We start from the raw sequence: 12540 nt of genomic DNA, 5'->3' as shown, positions 1-12540 counted from the left end.
ATGAGAAATACGTCTGCTATTTAAATCGTTTTGAGAAGTATTTCGTTGTTCGATTTTTGAGCAGAACTCATACAAGATTGTTTAAGCTTGACTTGACCATTACTCGTCAAGTTTTATCTTCGTTGCTCATCTAATCAAACTTTGATATTAATCTTGAGCTTAATATTGTAAGGAGGAAAAATAATTATAAATCCAAACAATCTATCACAGACAAGTCATTCTTACAAGTCTTTTATGGAGTTTGCTCATAAATATGTTCACAAACCTGGCAAGCCGATTCGCAAATTATTTGGACGATTCGTCTTTTAAACGAGCTTAAAGTTTGACAGCCATTCTGTTTTTTATTTTTGTTTTCATCCAAAGCAAAAGAACATTTTTTAAAGCATGTTTTGTAACAAAAAATTTGTTGTAAGATTTTTGAAAGTTAAAACATAAAACATATGTTTAATAAAAAATTGCTGCAAGTTTTTTTTTTTTGGGTACCATTCACTGTTATGCTACGGTGTGATACTATTCAAATTATAACAAAAGCCACTAAACGCGTTTCGGTGTTTTGCTTTGCTATAATACACCATTCGTATCACATCACTACTGTACACCATCCACAACACAAAACACAAAAGAAAAGTGGTTGCCAAATACCTTAATGCTGTGTTTGGGAGTATTGAATCGGTACTGTAGATTTAAAATTAAAAGTTTTAACTAAATTTCGTAAAAAAATCTAAGTCGCCAATTTAGTATTCCCAAATATAAAAATAAACCAGCTGAGTTGAGCGCGAACAGTTTTTGAAGTGTCAACTCGTTTGAACCTTAGTTCTAAGCTTGAGTTGTATTATTTAATCTGGCCCATCTGGAAGCCCAAAAAGTCCAATTGTTATTACAGACCGGGCCCTGTTCAAACACTTCAGCCCGCCTGGGCACATAGGGCATCTACCACACACCCCATTTCCACTCGCTTTAAAGGTCTTTTTTTTTCACGCACCAGTAGCACCCCCCAACAACAATCACTAATGGGACCACCTTTTGCCATAACTCTCTCGTTGATTGGTGCGTGTAATAATTGCCACTCACCTGTGGCGTCGGCTCCGTACCCGCTACTGACTAAAATCTTAAAATACTGATGTTTTGTAGATAAAACAACAAAAAAATCATCATTTATAGTGAGAAAATTGAGAGAGACGCCTTTTTATAGTGAGAAAATCGACAGTGTTAAAAAAAAAAAAAAAAAAAAATTAAATTAAAGAATTTAGAGCTGAAGAAATGTACTAGAGAAGGAGAGGACGATTTCTTTGAGTTTGTAGAGAGAGAGGACGATCTCTTTGAGTTTGTAGAGAGAGAGACTCTTAAGAGCGGCAATTATGATGGATAATACTCCAAAACTATCAGTACCGGAGCATAGTTGATAAAAACTTCGCGTATTTCAGGTACAGATTGGATCGAAAACTTTATCTGAATTTTAATGGAATTGTTTCGTTTATGTTTTGCTTCAGTTCGACTTCGATCTTTCAAGAGTGTTTAATTTTTCGATTTGTGGTTTTGATCAGTTATTGAATTTCAATTTTGGGTTTTTGTTTTGATTATTAAACCTCAATGATTCTGTATGCATGTTAATCAGAAGCTAGTATTTGATGATTTTGATTTAGTTGGTTGTTTGATTGTAGAAATACAACTAGTGGAAGCTTAATCTTTGAAAATTCAATTGTTGCCTTATAAAATATTGGAGATTTAGATGATCCAATCATGCTTATTGTTTATCAGTAAAGAGTTTTCCGGATTTGGGTTTTAACTGGAGGTTGAATTGTATACTCATTTTTGATGACTTCCGTTGTTTTGTCCATTCATGGTTAATACGTAGGTTTATTCTAGATTTTAAATGTCATTTTCCTCTTATAATTGCTTCAGTGTAACTTACTCTATGAATGGCATGCCCTTTCACTTTTCAGTCTCACTGTTTTAGTTACTGTGTTTCAGCCTTACTCCTTACCCAGGTGATTTACTGTCGTCTGGGTCATGAGTATATGCTTGAGAAGATCTCTCTTTGTCGTAGCATGTGTAGCAATGCCTGATTGCACACTTTGGGACACTGCATGGAAGATTCTACCATGCTTTTCAAATTCTTTAACAAATGTAACTGTTAAACATTGTATTTATTAGCTCGAGGTTACCATAAATTTGTGTATTGCTGCATGCACTCCTACACAGCCTTCGTTTTATTTGCTACACATCTGGACTATTTGTTAGTGTATTTTGAAATTAGTTATCCCATCATGGCTTCTGTTTCCATTTTGTTCATCATTTAATAAAAGCAGAAGCTCATGAAGCATAAGCCTCAACAAGTCTCATGCATTCTGCAATTTTTATTTTTTATTTTATTTTATTTTATTTTCTGGTTTTAAAATAAATATACAAGTAAAAATCACAAAACTGTAAAATGGAACTGCTGGCCTTTGTGGAGGCCCTGAACTAATATTTGTTCAGAACTTGTAAATGTGCTTTTGTGGAACGCAATTGCGTGACAAATGGTTTCATCTCTTAATTTTTTTAATTTTTTTTGTACTTTTATTTAGATCAGTTGGCCATTCTTCAGTGGCCAAGGTTTCTTTTATTGGATATTTAGATCATGTGACTCTTAAGGCCAAAGTTTTCAGCTATAAATGGGATTTTGCCTAAAAGAGCTTTACTTGGACCATCATGCCACGGTTGCCAGCTAGGATTCACTTTTGTCTTTATTTTTTTATAATGTTTCTTCTTATTTTTATTTTTTTATTCTCTCTTTCTATTGTTTACAATTGAGAGCTCCTTTTTATATATTTATTCATTTTAGTTTTCTCTGTCTCCCCATCTTTCTTCTCCATCCTTCTCTCCCTTATTTAATATAGTATCTTTCTCGTCAACTATAATAGCAGTAGCGGTGGGACCTTTTTTTACTTATAAAAAAAAAAAAAATTAAATAGTAGTAGCGGCAGTAATAAAGGATGTGACCAATTAGTGCTTTTAAAATCTCTTGCACAAATCTTGTCCACTGTTAAGATTTTATCAGTATACCCAGTAAAATTGTTAAGGATCTTGCTGATGCGCTTTTGCACTGGACGAAAGAAAATACGATACAAATATATTTAACCTAAATTGTGCCTATCTTGAACCATGGAAACAGCTGATAACAATACTGATATTTTGCAAATTGTATCACCCAATTTTTGAGATTTTTGCATTTCATTTCTCGCGAAAGAGATTGAATTACCCTCACATTTTTATTCCTTGCAATGATATATGTACAGGACCTTTCTTGTGGGTACCGGCTTCTTAGAAGAAATTTCACTTTCACACAATTTCGTCTTTTAAACTAGATATCCTCCCTATAAGGAATTTTTATCTCTGAATTTTTTTAAGTATAACAATCTTGATTCTTGGAGGCTCTGTGCTATAGCAGTAAATCATTAATCATTGCATGCTTGTTTTTCCAATGTTGAGTAGTATCATACATTTTAATATTTAATTGGGGCCTAATTTTGGTGGCGCATCCACCTAGGAAGAGCTACCTGTGGCCTGTGTGTAAAAAATTATATAAGGCAGTGGCATTATCTACCATCCTTTGTGTGCTAATCTTTTTCTTTTTTCTTATTTTTTTCTCCTTTCTTTTGGTAACCAACTTTTTAGATCTTGGGTAGTAATTTCTGTGAACTATCAACTATTCTGGAAAATGTTTTCACTTTGTGGTATATTTGTAAATATATGTGAATGTTACATTTTCGCTTTTCGTCCTCATATCTCATATCTCCTGGTGGATTAGTGAAATTCAGACTTTCAGAGTACATATAGTTACTTCTCTCCCCACCCCCTCCTTCCCTTTTGTAAGTAAACTACATGGGGCTTACTGGAGTTTATTGATTCACAAAGAGAAGAATTTTTGGACCTGACAGATAAGTGCTAGGGGTTGCAGAAAAGTGGGAAAGGGGAGCTTCTGCAACATACAGACTTCTAGTTTTCGATGAGGTAGTTTTGCTGAGAGTGATATGAGAATTGCCTATTTTCTCATTGAAAAGGTTAAAATTGAACAAACTTAAGGGCATTTTATTCATTAACAATTGGCATAATAACCACGTTGTAAGCTGTAGTGAATGTGTGCTTAATTTGGTTTATTCGTTAAGATGTACACATTCATAACAATGTATCACCTGAACTTGTTCAAACTTTTGGGTTGATTGATTTATTGGTTTTGAGGTTTTCCTGATTTCTTCTATGCACTGTCAGATGTTTGGTTTTCCTCTAGAATTTTAAAATTTGATCATTCAGCTTATGGAGATTCAATTTATTTATTTATTTTTGTTGGTGTAATGTGTGTTGCAGTTTTCTGTCCTTTCAGCGAAGATCATTGATTGCCTCAAAAATTGCTCAAGCTAGTAGCCTTCTCTGTCAGGGTGACTGATTTAAGAAATCAGCGAAAGCTTATTTCTTATTTTGGAATCCCTGGTTGAGAACTCAAATATTGTTTGGGAAAGATGGTTCTCTCCTAGCAAAGTTTGTGATTAACTATTTACTGGAATGAGCACATAGTTTGTGCTGATACAGCATCCATGATACATTCATGTTTTTTCATTCTGCGTTTTGTCCCATTCTAGTTGGGCCAAATGGAGAGAAATAGGGGGAGAGGTACAATAGATCAACATAAAACCTATGAACAAGTTCGATATAATTCTGTGGAAACCAGAAATGAAGGACCCGGGTCTTCAAATCATAGAGTTTTTCAGGATTCCTCTAGTTCCATTAATACAAACATGCGACCTCCGGATTTCAATTTGCCAGTTGGTGCTAGACCTGTGCTGAATTATTCCATTCAGACTGGTGAGGAGTTTGCTCTTGAATTCATGCGGGAAAGGGTGAATCCAAGGCAGCATTTCATTCCAAATGCGTCTGGTGATTCAAATAGTACAACTAACTATACAGATCTGAAGGGCATACTAGGAATTACTCATGCAGGATCAGAAAGTGGATCAGATATCTCTATGATTACCTCAATAGAAAAAGGCCGTGTCCAGGAGTATGAGAGAAGGGGCTCGTCTGTACATGAAGACAAATCTTGTTATGAGTCCACACGATCAGTGCCACAGACCTCATCAAGAAATAACATTAGTCAGGGATCCCGTGGCTATGCCTCTTTAGGGGTTTCTGATAGCTCATCATCAACAAAGGTCAAGTTTCTCTGCAGTTTTGGTGGTAAAATCCTGCCTCGTCCCAGTGATGGAAAACTAAGGTATGTTGGTGGTGAAACACGTATAATTCGGATAAACAAGGGCATTTCTTGGCAGGAGCTTATGCAGAAAACATTGACAATCTGCAACCAAATTCATACAATCAAATATCAGCTTCCAGGTGAGGATCTTGATGCATTGGTGTCCGTTTCTTGTGATGAGGATCTACAAAATATGATGGAAGAATGTAATGTGCTTGAAGATGGGGGATCACAGAAACTCAGGATGTTTCTCTTTTCTAGTACTGATTTGGATGATTCTCAGCTGGGTCTGGGGAGCATGGAGGGTGATTCTGAGATTCAATATGTAGTTGCTGTGAATGGCATGGACCTAGGATCAAGAAAAAACTCAATTGGCTTGGGAAGCTCTTCAGGAAACAATTTGGATGAGTTACTCAGTTTAAATGTTGAAAGGGATATCGGTGTTGTACCTTTGACAGCTGGTATGCCTTCATCAGCAATACAATCTTCTGAGCCGGTATTGCCAAGTTTGTCTCATGCTTACGGATCCAATCAACAGGCTTACCATGGCCAGATGGTGCATCAAAGAGAAGCAGAACTGAATCCATTACCTACTGTCCACCCGAGAGAGAGCTTCCACGATATAGATGGCAAACGTACTGTTCCATTGCAATATGTTTATGGTTCAGATACCTCTACATATGCACCGCTTATGGAAAATGTAGTTCCCACACCTCTCCATGGACACATGAATCGACAAGAAGGGTTGGCTGAAGAGCATCCATATAGTGGCATTCCCATGCAAGATCCAGAAGTGTCAATAAAGGAGCTGAGAGTGAAAAGGGATAGTTTTGCCCAGAGAATGAGCGAACTTGAAAAAAATCAGTCTCTAGAGAAGGAAGTGCTTACAAAGGAGGCAAAAATGAAAAGAGACAGTTCAATCCAGAAAATGAGTGAACCTGGAAATAATTGGTCTTTAGAAAAGGAAAATATTGTTTCTTCACATCCATATGACAGTTCTGCTCCAAATTATATTCCTAGGGAAGCTTCAGGTGCAAACTCTGCAGCAGACACTGGTGCGCCTTTGTTGCCTACAAAGAATCATAAAAAACATCAGGTATCCATACAGAGTGCAATACCCCATGAAGCTGTTAGTGGAGATGACCATTTTTACGCATCCAGTAAAGCATTTGCTCCTGGTTATGCCGACTCAGAGGCTGATCCACTTGACTTTAGCTGTCTTGAACCACAAATGCTACCTCAGAGGATTTTTCATTCTGAAAGAATTCCCAGGGAACAGGCTGAAATGAACCGTCTGTCGAAGTCTGAGGATTCTTTTGATCCTCAGGTTCTAATAAGCCATGCTCGCTCTGATTGTTCTCATCAAATCATGGAATCAGTTGATAAATTGCATGATGGAGATGTGGCTTCGCAGACAGAGCAGTCGATCTCATCTGCAAAACCACCATATACAAATCCTCAAATTGTAGATGATGGACTCACACAGGCTAAGAAGTATGTAGAGGTAGTTGATAATAATAATAAAATGAATCTCATAATTTCTGAGGGTTTTGAGTCAAAGTCCCAGAAGTCTGAGCTAAAGCCTGTGGTATTACCTTCACCTGTGGATAGCGATGATATTACTCAGGTCACGAATAGTTATAAAGAACACTATAATGACGGAGAAATATCAGGACTGAATCATCCAATAGCAAGCCACGGAACTTCAATCAAGCGTCAGGAGGATTCTGCTTCTAAGGCACCAGAGTCTCATGGTGGTGATGTAACTGTTAATATGAATGCTGGGAATAACACTAAGGGGAATGCACAACCTTTATCTCATTCAGAGAACCCAGTTGGAGCTCTTCCTCAAGGGGAGTCCTCTGTTGGTGTTGGCACTTCAGAGCAGGGAGACATACTTATTGATATTAATGACCGTTTCCCACGTGATTTCTTGTCTGATATGTTCTTCAAGGCTAGAATATCTGAGGACATGGCAATAATCAATCCACTGCCTACTGATGGAACTGGCTTGAGTTTGAATGTGGTGAATCACGAGCCTAAGCATTGGTCCTTCTTTCAAAAGTTGGCCCAAGATGACTTTGTTAGAAATGATGTTTCCCTTATGGATCAAGATCATCTTGGTTTCTCGCCCCCACTTACTAACATTGAAGAAGGAACTCCAATAGATTATGGTTTTCCACCTTTGAATACCAACGGAGTTCCCTTTGTTCCTATGGATTCCCATATCAATTTTGATGCTGATATTCAGAAACAGTCATCTGATGCAGTTGGGCCTGACACCACAGATTTGCGTTCAGATTACACTCCTTCTCAGATTAATGCAAGCGAAAGTGTGCAGTTCGATGGTCTGGTGAACACAAGAACACCTGAATCTGATAATGAGGTACTTTTAGCTATACCATATATTTCTAACCAAAGTGCTTGCCTTCAATGGTTTTTCTAATTTATTTTTATCACTTTAAGGATGGGAAGTTAGAAGCTCAGCATACTGGTGCATCTCTTGTTGATCTTTCTCTAGGAGAGTTTGATATCAGCACCTTGCAGGTATGATGCCATTCAATTCAACTACAGATGTGCTATGAATTTTTTTGGCACACCTGCAAAAGGTTTATGCAAATTTTTTATTTGCAACTTTATTACATTATATCCTATTAAAAATATAAGGTTCTGACAATGTTATCTTGAAGTATCTTCTTGCTTTTGGTAGCGAAAAAGCAAGATAAATTCAGATAGAAATGGTAATGTTTGGTTTGGACATTGTCAAAGTTCTTTTGTATGAGCAGAACACCATGGGAGAGAGAAAGATTTCAGGTTTTTTGGGATTTCTGAAAGGAAAAACAATTAAGTTGTAGCTCAGTATTGCTTAATCCTCAAACAAACACCGTCATATTGCCAAGACACCCACAACCACCAAGCATCCGCATCAACATTCCCAACATTTCCATTACCATCACCAGTGATGGCAAAATGGCACTGTCACGACCAATTCTGTCTCCATCACTTGTGCAATTGCTACTGCCAAAACTGAAACCACAGCCAAAGCATCCACACGCCACCCTTACTCATGCATTGCTTTAATTCTACCAACACTGTCTCTGCGTCAAGTATTAAATTTTCACCACTGCCGGCTCTTTGCTGCCACTTCCAACCTCAATGCCGCCACTCCATACCACCATGGCACCACCACTCTTAATTGCAGCTGCCTTTGCCACTATTGGCATCCACTTTTATTAACACCACCACACCACTTAATTCCAAATCAATTCACCATGCTTTTCTATATTTTGTACAAAATTTTTTTTCTCCCTTTTGGGTGCCATCCTATAAAAATTGATTTGGCTTTTGCATTGCAAATAGAAAAAAACATATTGTGGTATTAGGGTTTGTGCACATCACAAGGGAGGATTTGAGGACAATGATTGGATTAGGGGAAGAGGATGGAAAGGGGAGAGATGAAATACGAAGACAGAGTAATCCTCCTGTATAGGGAGTGAGTGAAAATAGGACTTCTCGTTTGTAAGTGAAGGTGGTATTTATAGAGAAGGCCACATGTGTGACCTTAGCACACGCGAATGACAACCTTGGAGTTAGGGAGACATGCCCAGTACATTGTCATTTTCAATGAGAAGCACGTGTTCCGCAATCTTTTTTCTATTCTCCTTTGGTATGCGCCCTCTAGTTGGTGGTCACAATGCTCGAGGGTTGGAAGGGTCTGGGACCATCTATAGTGGCGTTGATAAACTCTGCTTTGGTGCAGAGTAGTGGCAGGAACCTCATTTTATCACACACTTTAGCTAGTACTTTTAATGCAATCAGCTATGAAAGAGAACAAATAAATCTGAAGAAGGGAAAAACAGAGAGCAAGATTAAGCTAACGAATAACTTAAACACCCACAACTCAATCCCAAAGAAAGGGAGAGGTAAAAAGCTGCTACAACAGACTAAATATATTGATAATGCTGCTGATTACAACTTGGATCAACCCTTTTATGAGACACAAGGGATGCCCTAGCAAAGATTTAATCCCAGCCCTTCATATAAATGTAATCTAAAGGCTAGTATTCTGTCCAGCAGAATAAAGAGATAAAAAACGACAAAACAGTCCTTAAGTAGTCACATGACTCACTTAAAAGGCACATGACTTATAAAATAAAAATTGAATAACAATAATATCCTAAAAATGAAATAAAAACAGATTTAAAACTTCGATAAATGACTCAAGACCCATAAATAAACACACAATCTGATCACACCATCAGCTGCATCTATTAATGGAAACTCAGTTTTGTCTTCTAAGGATATTCAACTGTTTGAAGAAAGCACTCCTGTAAGAATGTATATTCTTTATAGTGTTGGGTCATTATGTAATTACCCATAGTAGTTAGGGTTATTGTGTAATTATGTAATTAGGGTCTCTAACCCTTTTCTTATATAAGCCTTATTTAGAGGGCTGAAGAGATGGAATACAGAACATACATTTTCTCTCAATCTCTCTCTCTTTCTCTTCCTATCTCTCATGAATCTGAACATGGTATCAGAGCGGTATAAATTCATGGGTGTGGGAAACAATAAGTGTGTTGCCCTTGTATGAGAGCGACTGGAATCGTGAGTATATCGTTGGTGTCTTTGTCGGAAGTTCGTGTCACCGGTAGGTTGAGAACATCGTCCTTAGTCGCCGTCAGATCTGAAGCCCGTCGTCGTCGTCGTCAGATTTGCAGCCTCCTTCGTCGCCGTCAGATCTGAAGCCCCTTGGCCGCTTGTGTTGTTGCCGCATCGATCGTCAACAAGCTCGCCGACATCCACCGTTGTTGTTGGCAGAGGTGAAGCTTCATCGATTCGCCTCTTTTTTCTTGGTCGGAAGTTGCGGAGGTTGTGTGGTGTCGCCGCTGTGTGCTCGCCGGAGTCTGTTAGTGGGTTGTGAAGGAGAACAGCCTTGTTTGGTGGCGCAGCTACACTATTCCAATCCTGGTTTACTAAAACCGGGATAGCAGAGACTTGTTTTGATCCAATCCGGCTACCTAGATCCGATCCGGTTTCAGATCCGACCCAGGTCCGACCTGGTGCCAGCTACGACCCAGATCCGGCCCGGTGCCAGCTACGACCCAGAGCCGGCCCGGTTCCGATTCTGCATTTTTCCCAGGTTCTTTTTTTTTTTTTAATCTTCTCCATGGCTTCCAGTTCCGATCTCCTATCTCCTGTATCCTTTAATCCTCCCATGACTTCAGTCAAGCTTAATGGAAAAAATTACATTTTATGGGCCAAGTCAGTGGCCATTTCCTGAAAGCCAAAGGCTTTGGCGATCATTTGGTTCAAGATAAACCCAAAAGCAGTGATGCTAATTTTAGTTCATGGGAACAAAGAGATGCTCAGATCATCTCCTTAATGCTGAATTGTATTGAACCTCATATTAGCTCCAACCTGTTATATCTGGACACTGCCAAGGAGATATGGACCCGACTCCAACAGTTATATTTTGGTGCTGGTAATATAACCAGAGTTTATGAGGTGTGTAGACAATTTTTTGATCTCTAGCAAGGGACTCACAGTTTAGAAGAATACCTCTCACGAGCAATGGGACTGTGTGAAGAAATGAATATGTATCAACCCATCACCTCTGATGTGAAAAGCATGCAGCAGCAACGTGAGGATTTTAATGTTGTTCGGGTTCTCACAGGATTGTCACAAGAGTATGAACCTGTTCGTGCACAGATTTTGGGTAGCTCTACACTTCCGTCTCTACCTGATATGTTATCCAGACTCCAGCGTGCCACTTTATCTAGTGGCTCTTCAGGCAGTACTTCCAGTGGTGTCACTGCTCCTTCTAACAGTGAACGTTCTGCCTTAGTTGTGAACCAGGGTGGCTTTCAGTCTTCTCGTGGAGGTGGTGGTGGTGGTCGTTTCGGCCGTAGCCGTGGTCGAGGCAAAGGCAGAGACTCCAAAATTTGCACTCATTGCGGTCTTACCAATCACACGGTCAATTACTGTTGGGATCTTCACGGAAAACCGCCATCTTCTTCCTATGCACATCAAGTGACTGCTAGTGATGGGGATTCTTCTCTCTCTGCCACATCCACTGCTCCACATGTGGCTGTTGAGACTGCTATGGTCACGATTCCCCGTGATGAGTATGCTCAATTTCTGTCTCAACACCGGACGTCCACCTCATCTTCCATGGGGTCCTTGGCTCAATCAGGTAGTGCCCCTGCATGTCTTTTGTCCTCTAGTCAGAGTCACTGGATTCTTGACCCTGGTGCATCCGATCACATGACTGGTAGTTCTCATCTCCTATCTGATTTTCAGTCTGTTCCTTCCTCTCAAAGTGTTACTCTTGCTAATGGATCATCAACTAAAGTCTTGGGTTTGGGAACTGTTCCTCTTACCCCTTCTATGTCCCTTTCTTCTGTGTTATATGTTCCTCAATTCCCTTTTAATTTGTTGTCTTTTTCAGGATCTCAAGACGAAGAAGAGGATTGGTATGCGACATGAAGTAGGTGGCTTGTATTACTTCGATCTTGCACCATCTCTCACGGCTCTTCAATCATCTTTGTCTTCTTTCCAGTGGCACTGTCGTCTCGGCCATCCCTCGCTATTAGTTCTGCAGCGTCAAGTTCCCGGTCTTAGTCATGTTAAGTCTCTGTCTTGTGAAACATGTCAGCTTAGTAAGCATTGTCGTGTATCTTTTAAGCCAAGAGCTAATAATCGTGTGGCTAGTCCTTTCCAATTAGTTCATTCAGATGTATGGGGACTAATAAAACATATTTCTATTAAGGGATTTCGTTATTTTGTGACTCTTGTGGATGATCATTCTCGGATGACTTGGTTGTTTTTAATGAAAAATCGTTCTGAGTTGTTTTATATTTTTTCAAATATTTCGCAAAGAAATCAAAACTCAATTTGGGTGTTCCATTAAAGTTTTACGTTCTAACAATGCCAAAGAATATTTCTCGGACCCTTTTGAGACGTATTTTCATGCCAAAGGCATCATTCATCAATCCTCTTGTACTTATACTCCGCAACAAAACAGAGTAGCTGAGCGTAAAAATCGCCATCTTCTGGAAGTCTGTCGTGCCCTTTTATTTTATATGCATGTTCCCAAACGTTTTTGGAGTGATGCTGTTCTTACGGCATGTCATCTTATTAATAGGATGCCCTCATCAGTGCTACACGGTAAATCTCCTCACTCTGTTCTATTTCCCGACTCCGTATCGTTTAATCTGACTCCGCGGGTCTTTGGCTGTGTGTGTTTTGTCCATAACCTTGGACCTGGTTTTGATAAACTCGACCCTCGTGCAACTAAATGTGTTTTT

The 12540-nt window shown here is 39.0% G+C and overlaps 1 protein-coding gene across 1 annotated transcript in view; it reads left to right on the top strand.

The window, feature by feature from the left end:
• The first annotated feature begins 1138 nt into the window (after positions 1–1138).
• Positions 1139–12540, top strand: part of LOC132268566 (uncharacterized) — a 36427-nt gene continuing 25025 nt past the window's right edge. Inside the window, exons 1-3 of the mRNA XM_059769400.1 lie at positions 1139–1424; positions 4348–7616; positions 7697–7777. Of these exons, the coding sequence (XP_059625383.1) occupies positions 4629–7616; positions 7697–7777 (3069 nt within the window). The 5' untranslated portion in view covers positions 1139–1424; positions 4348–4628. The remainder of the gene's footprint in view (positions 1425–4347; positions 7617–7696; positions 7778–12540) is intronic.

Source organism: Cornus florida, unplaced genomic scaffold (genome assembly GCF_030987335.1).
Source record: "Cornus florida cultivar Cherokee Brave unplaced genomic scaffold, ASM3098733v1 CherokeeBrave_3.0.0_Hap2_Chr01, whole genome shotgun sequence".
NCBI classification, from domain to species: Eukaryota; Viridiplantae; Streptophyta; class Magnoliopsida; order Cornales; family Cornaceae; genus Cornus; species Cornus florida.
Note: the sequence above shows the minus strand (reverse complement) of the source record. Positions and strands in the feature narration are given on the sequence as shown.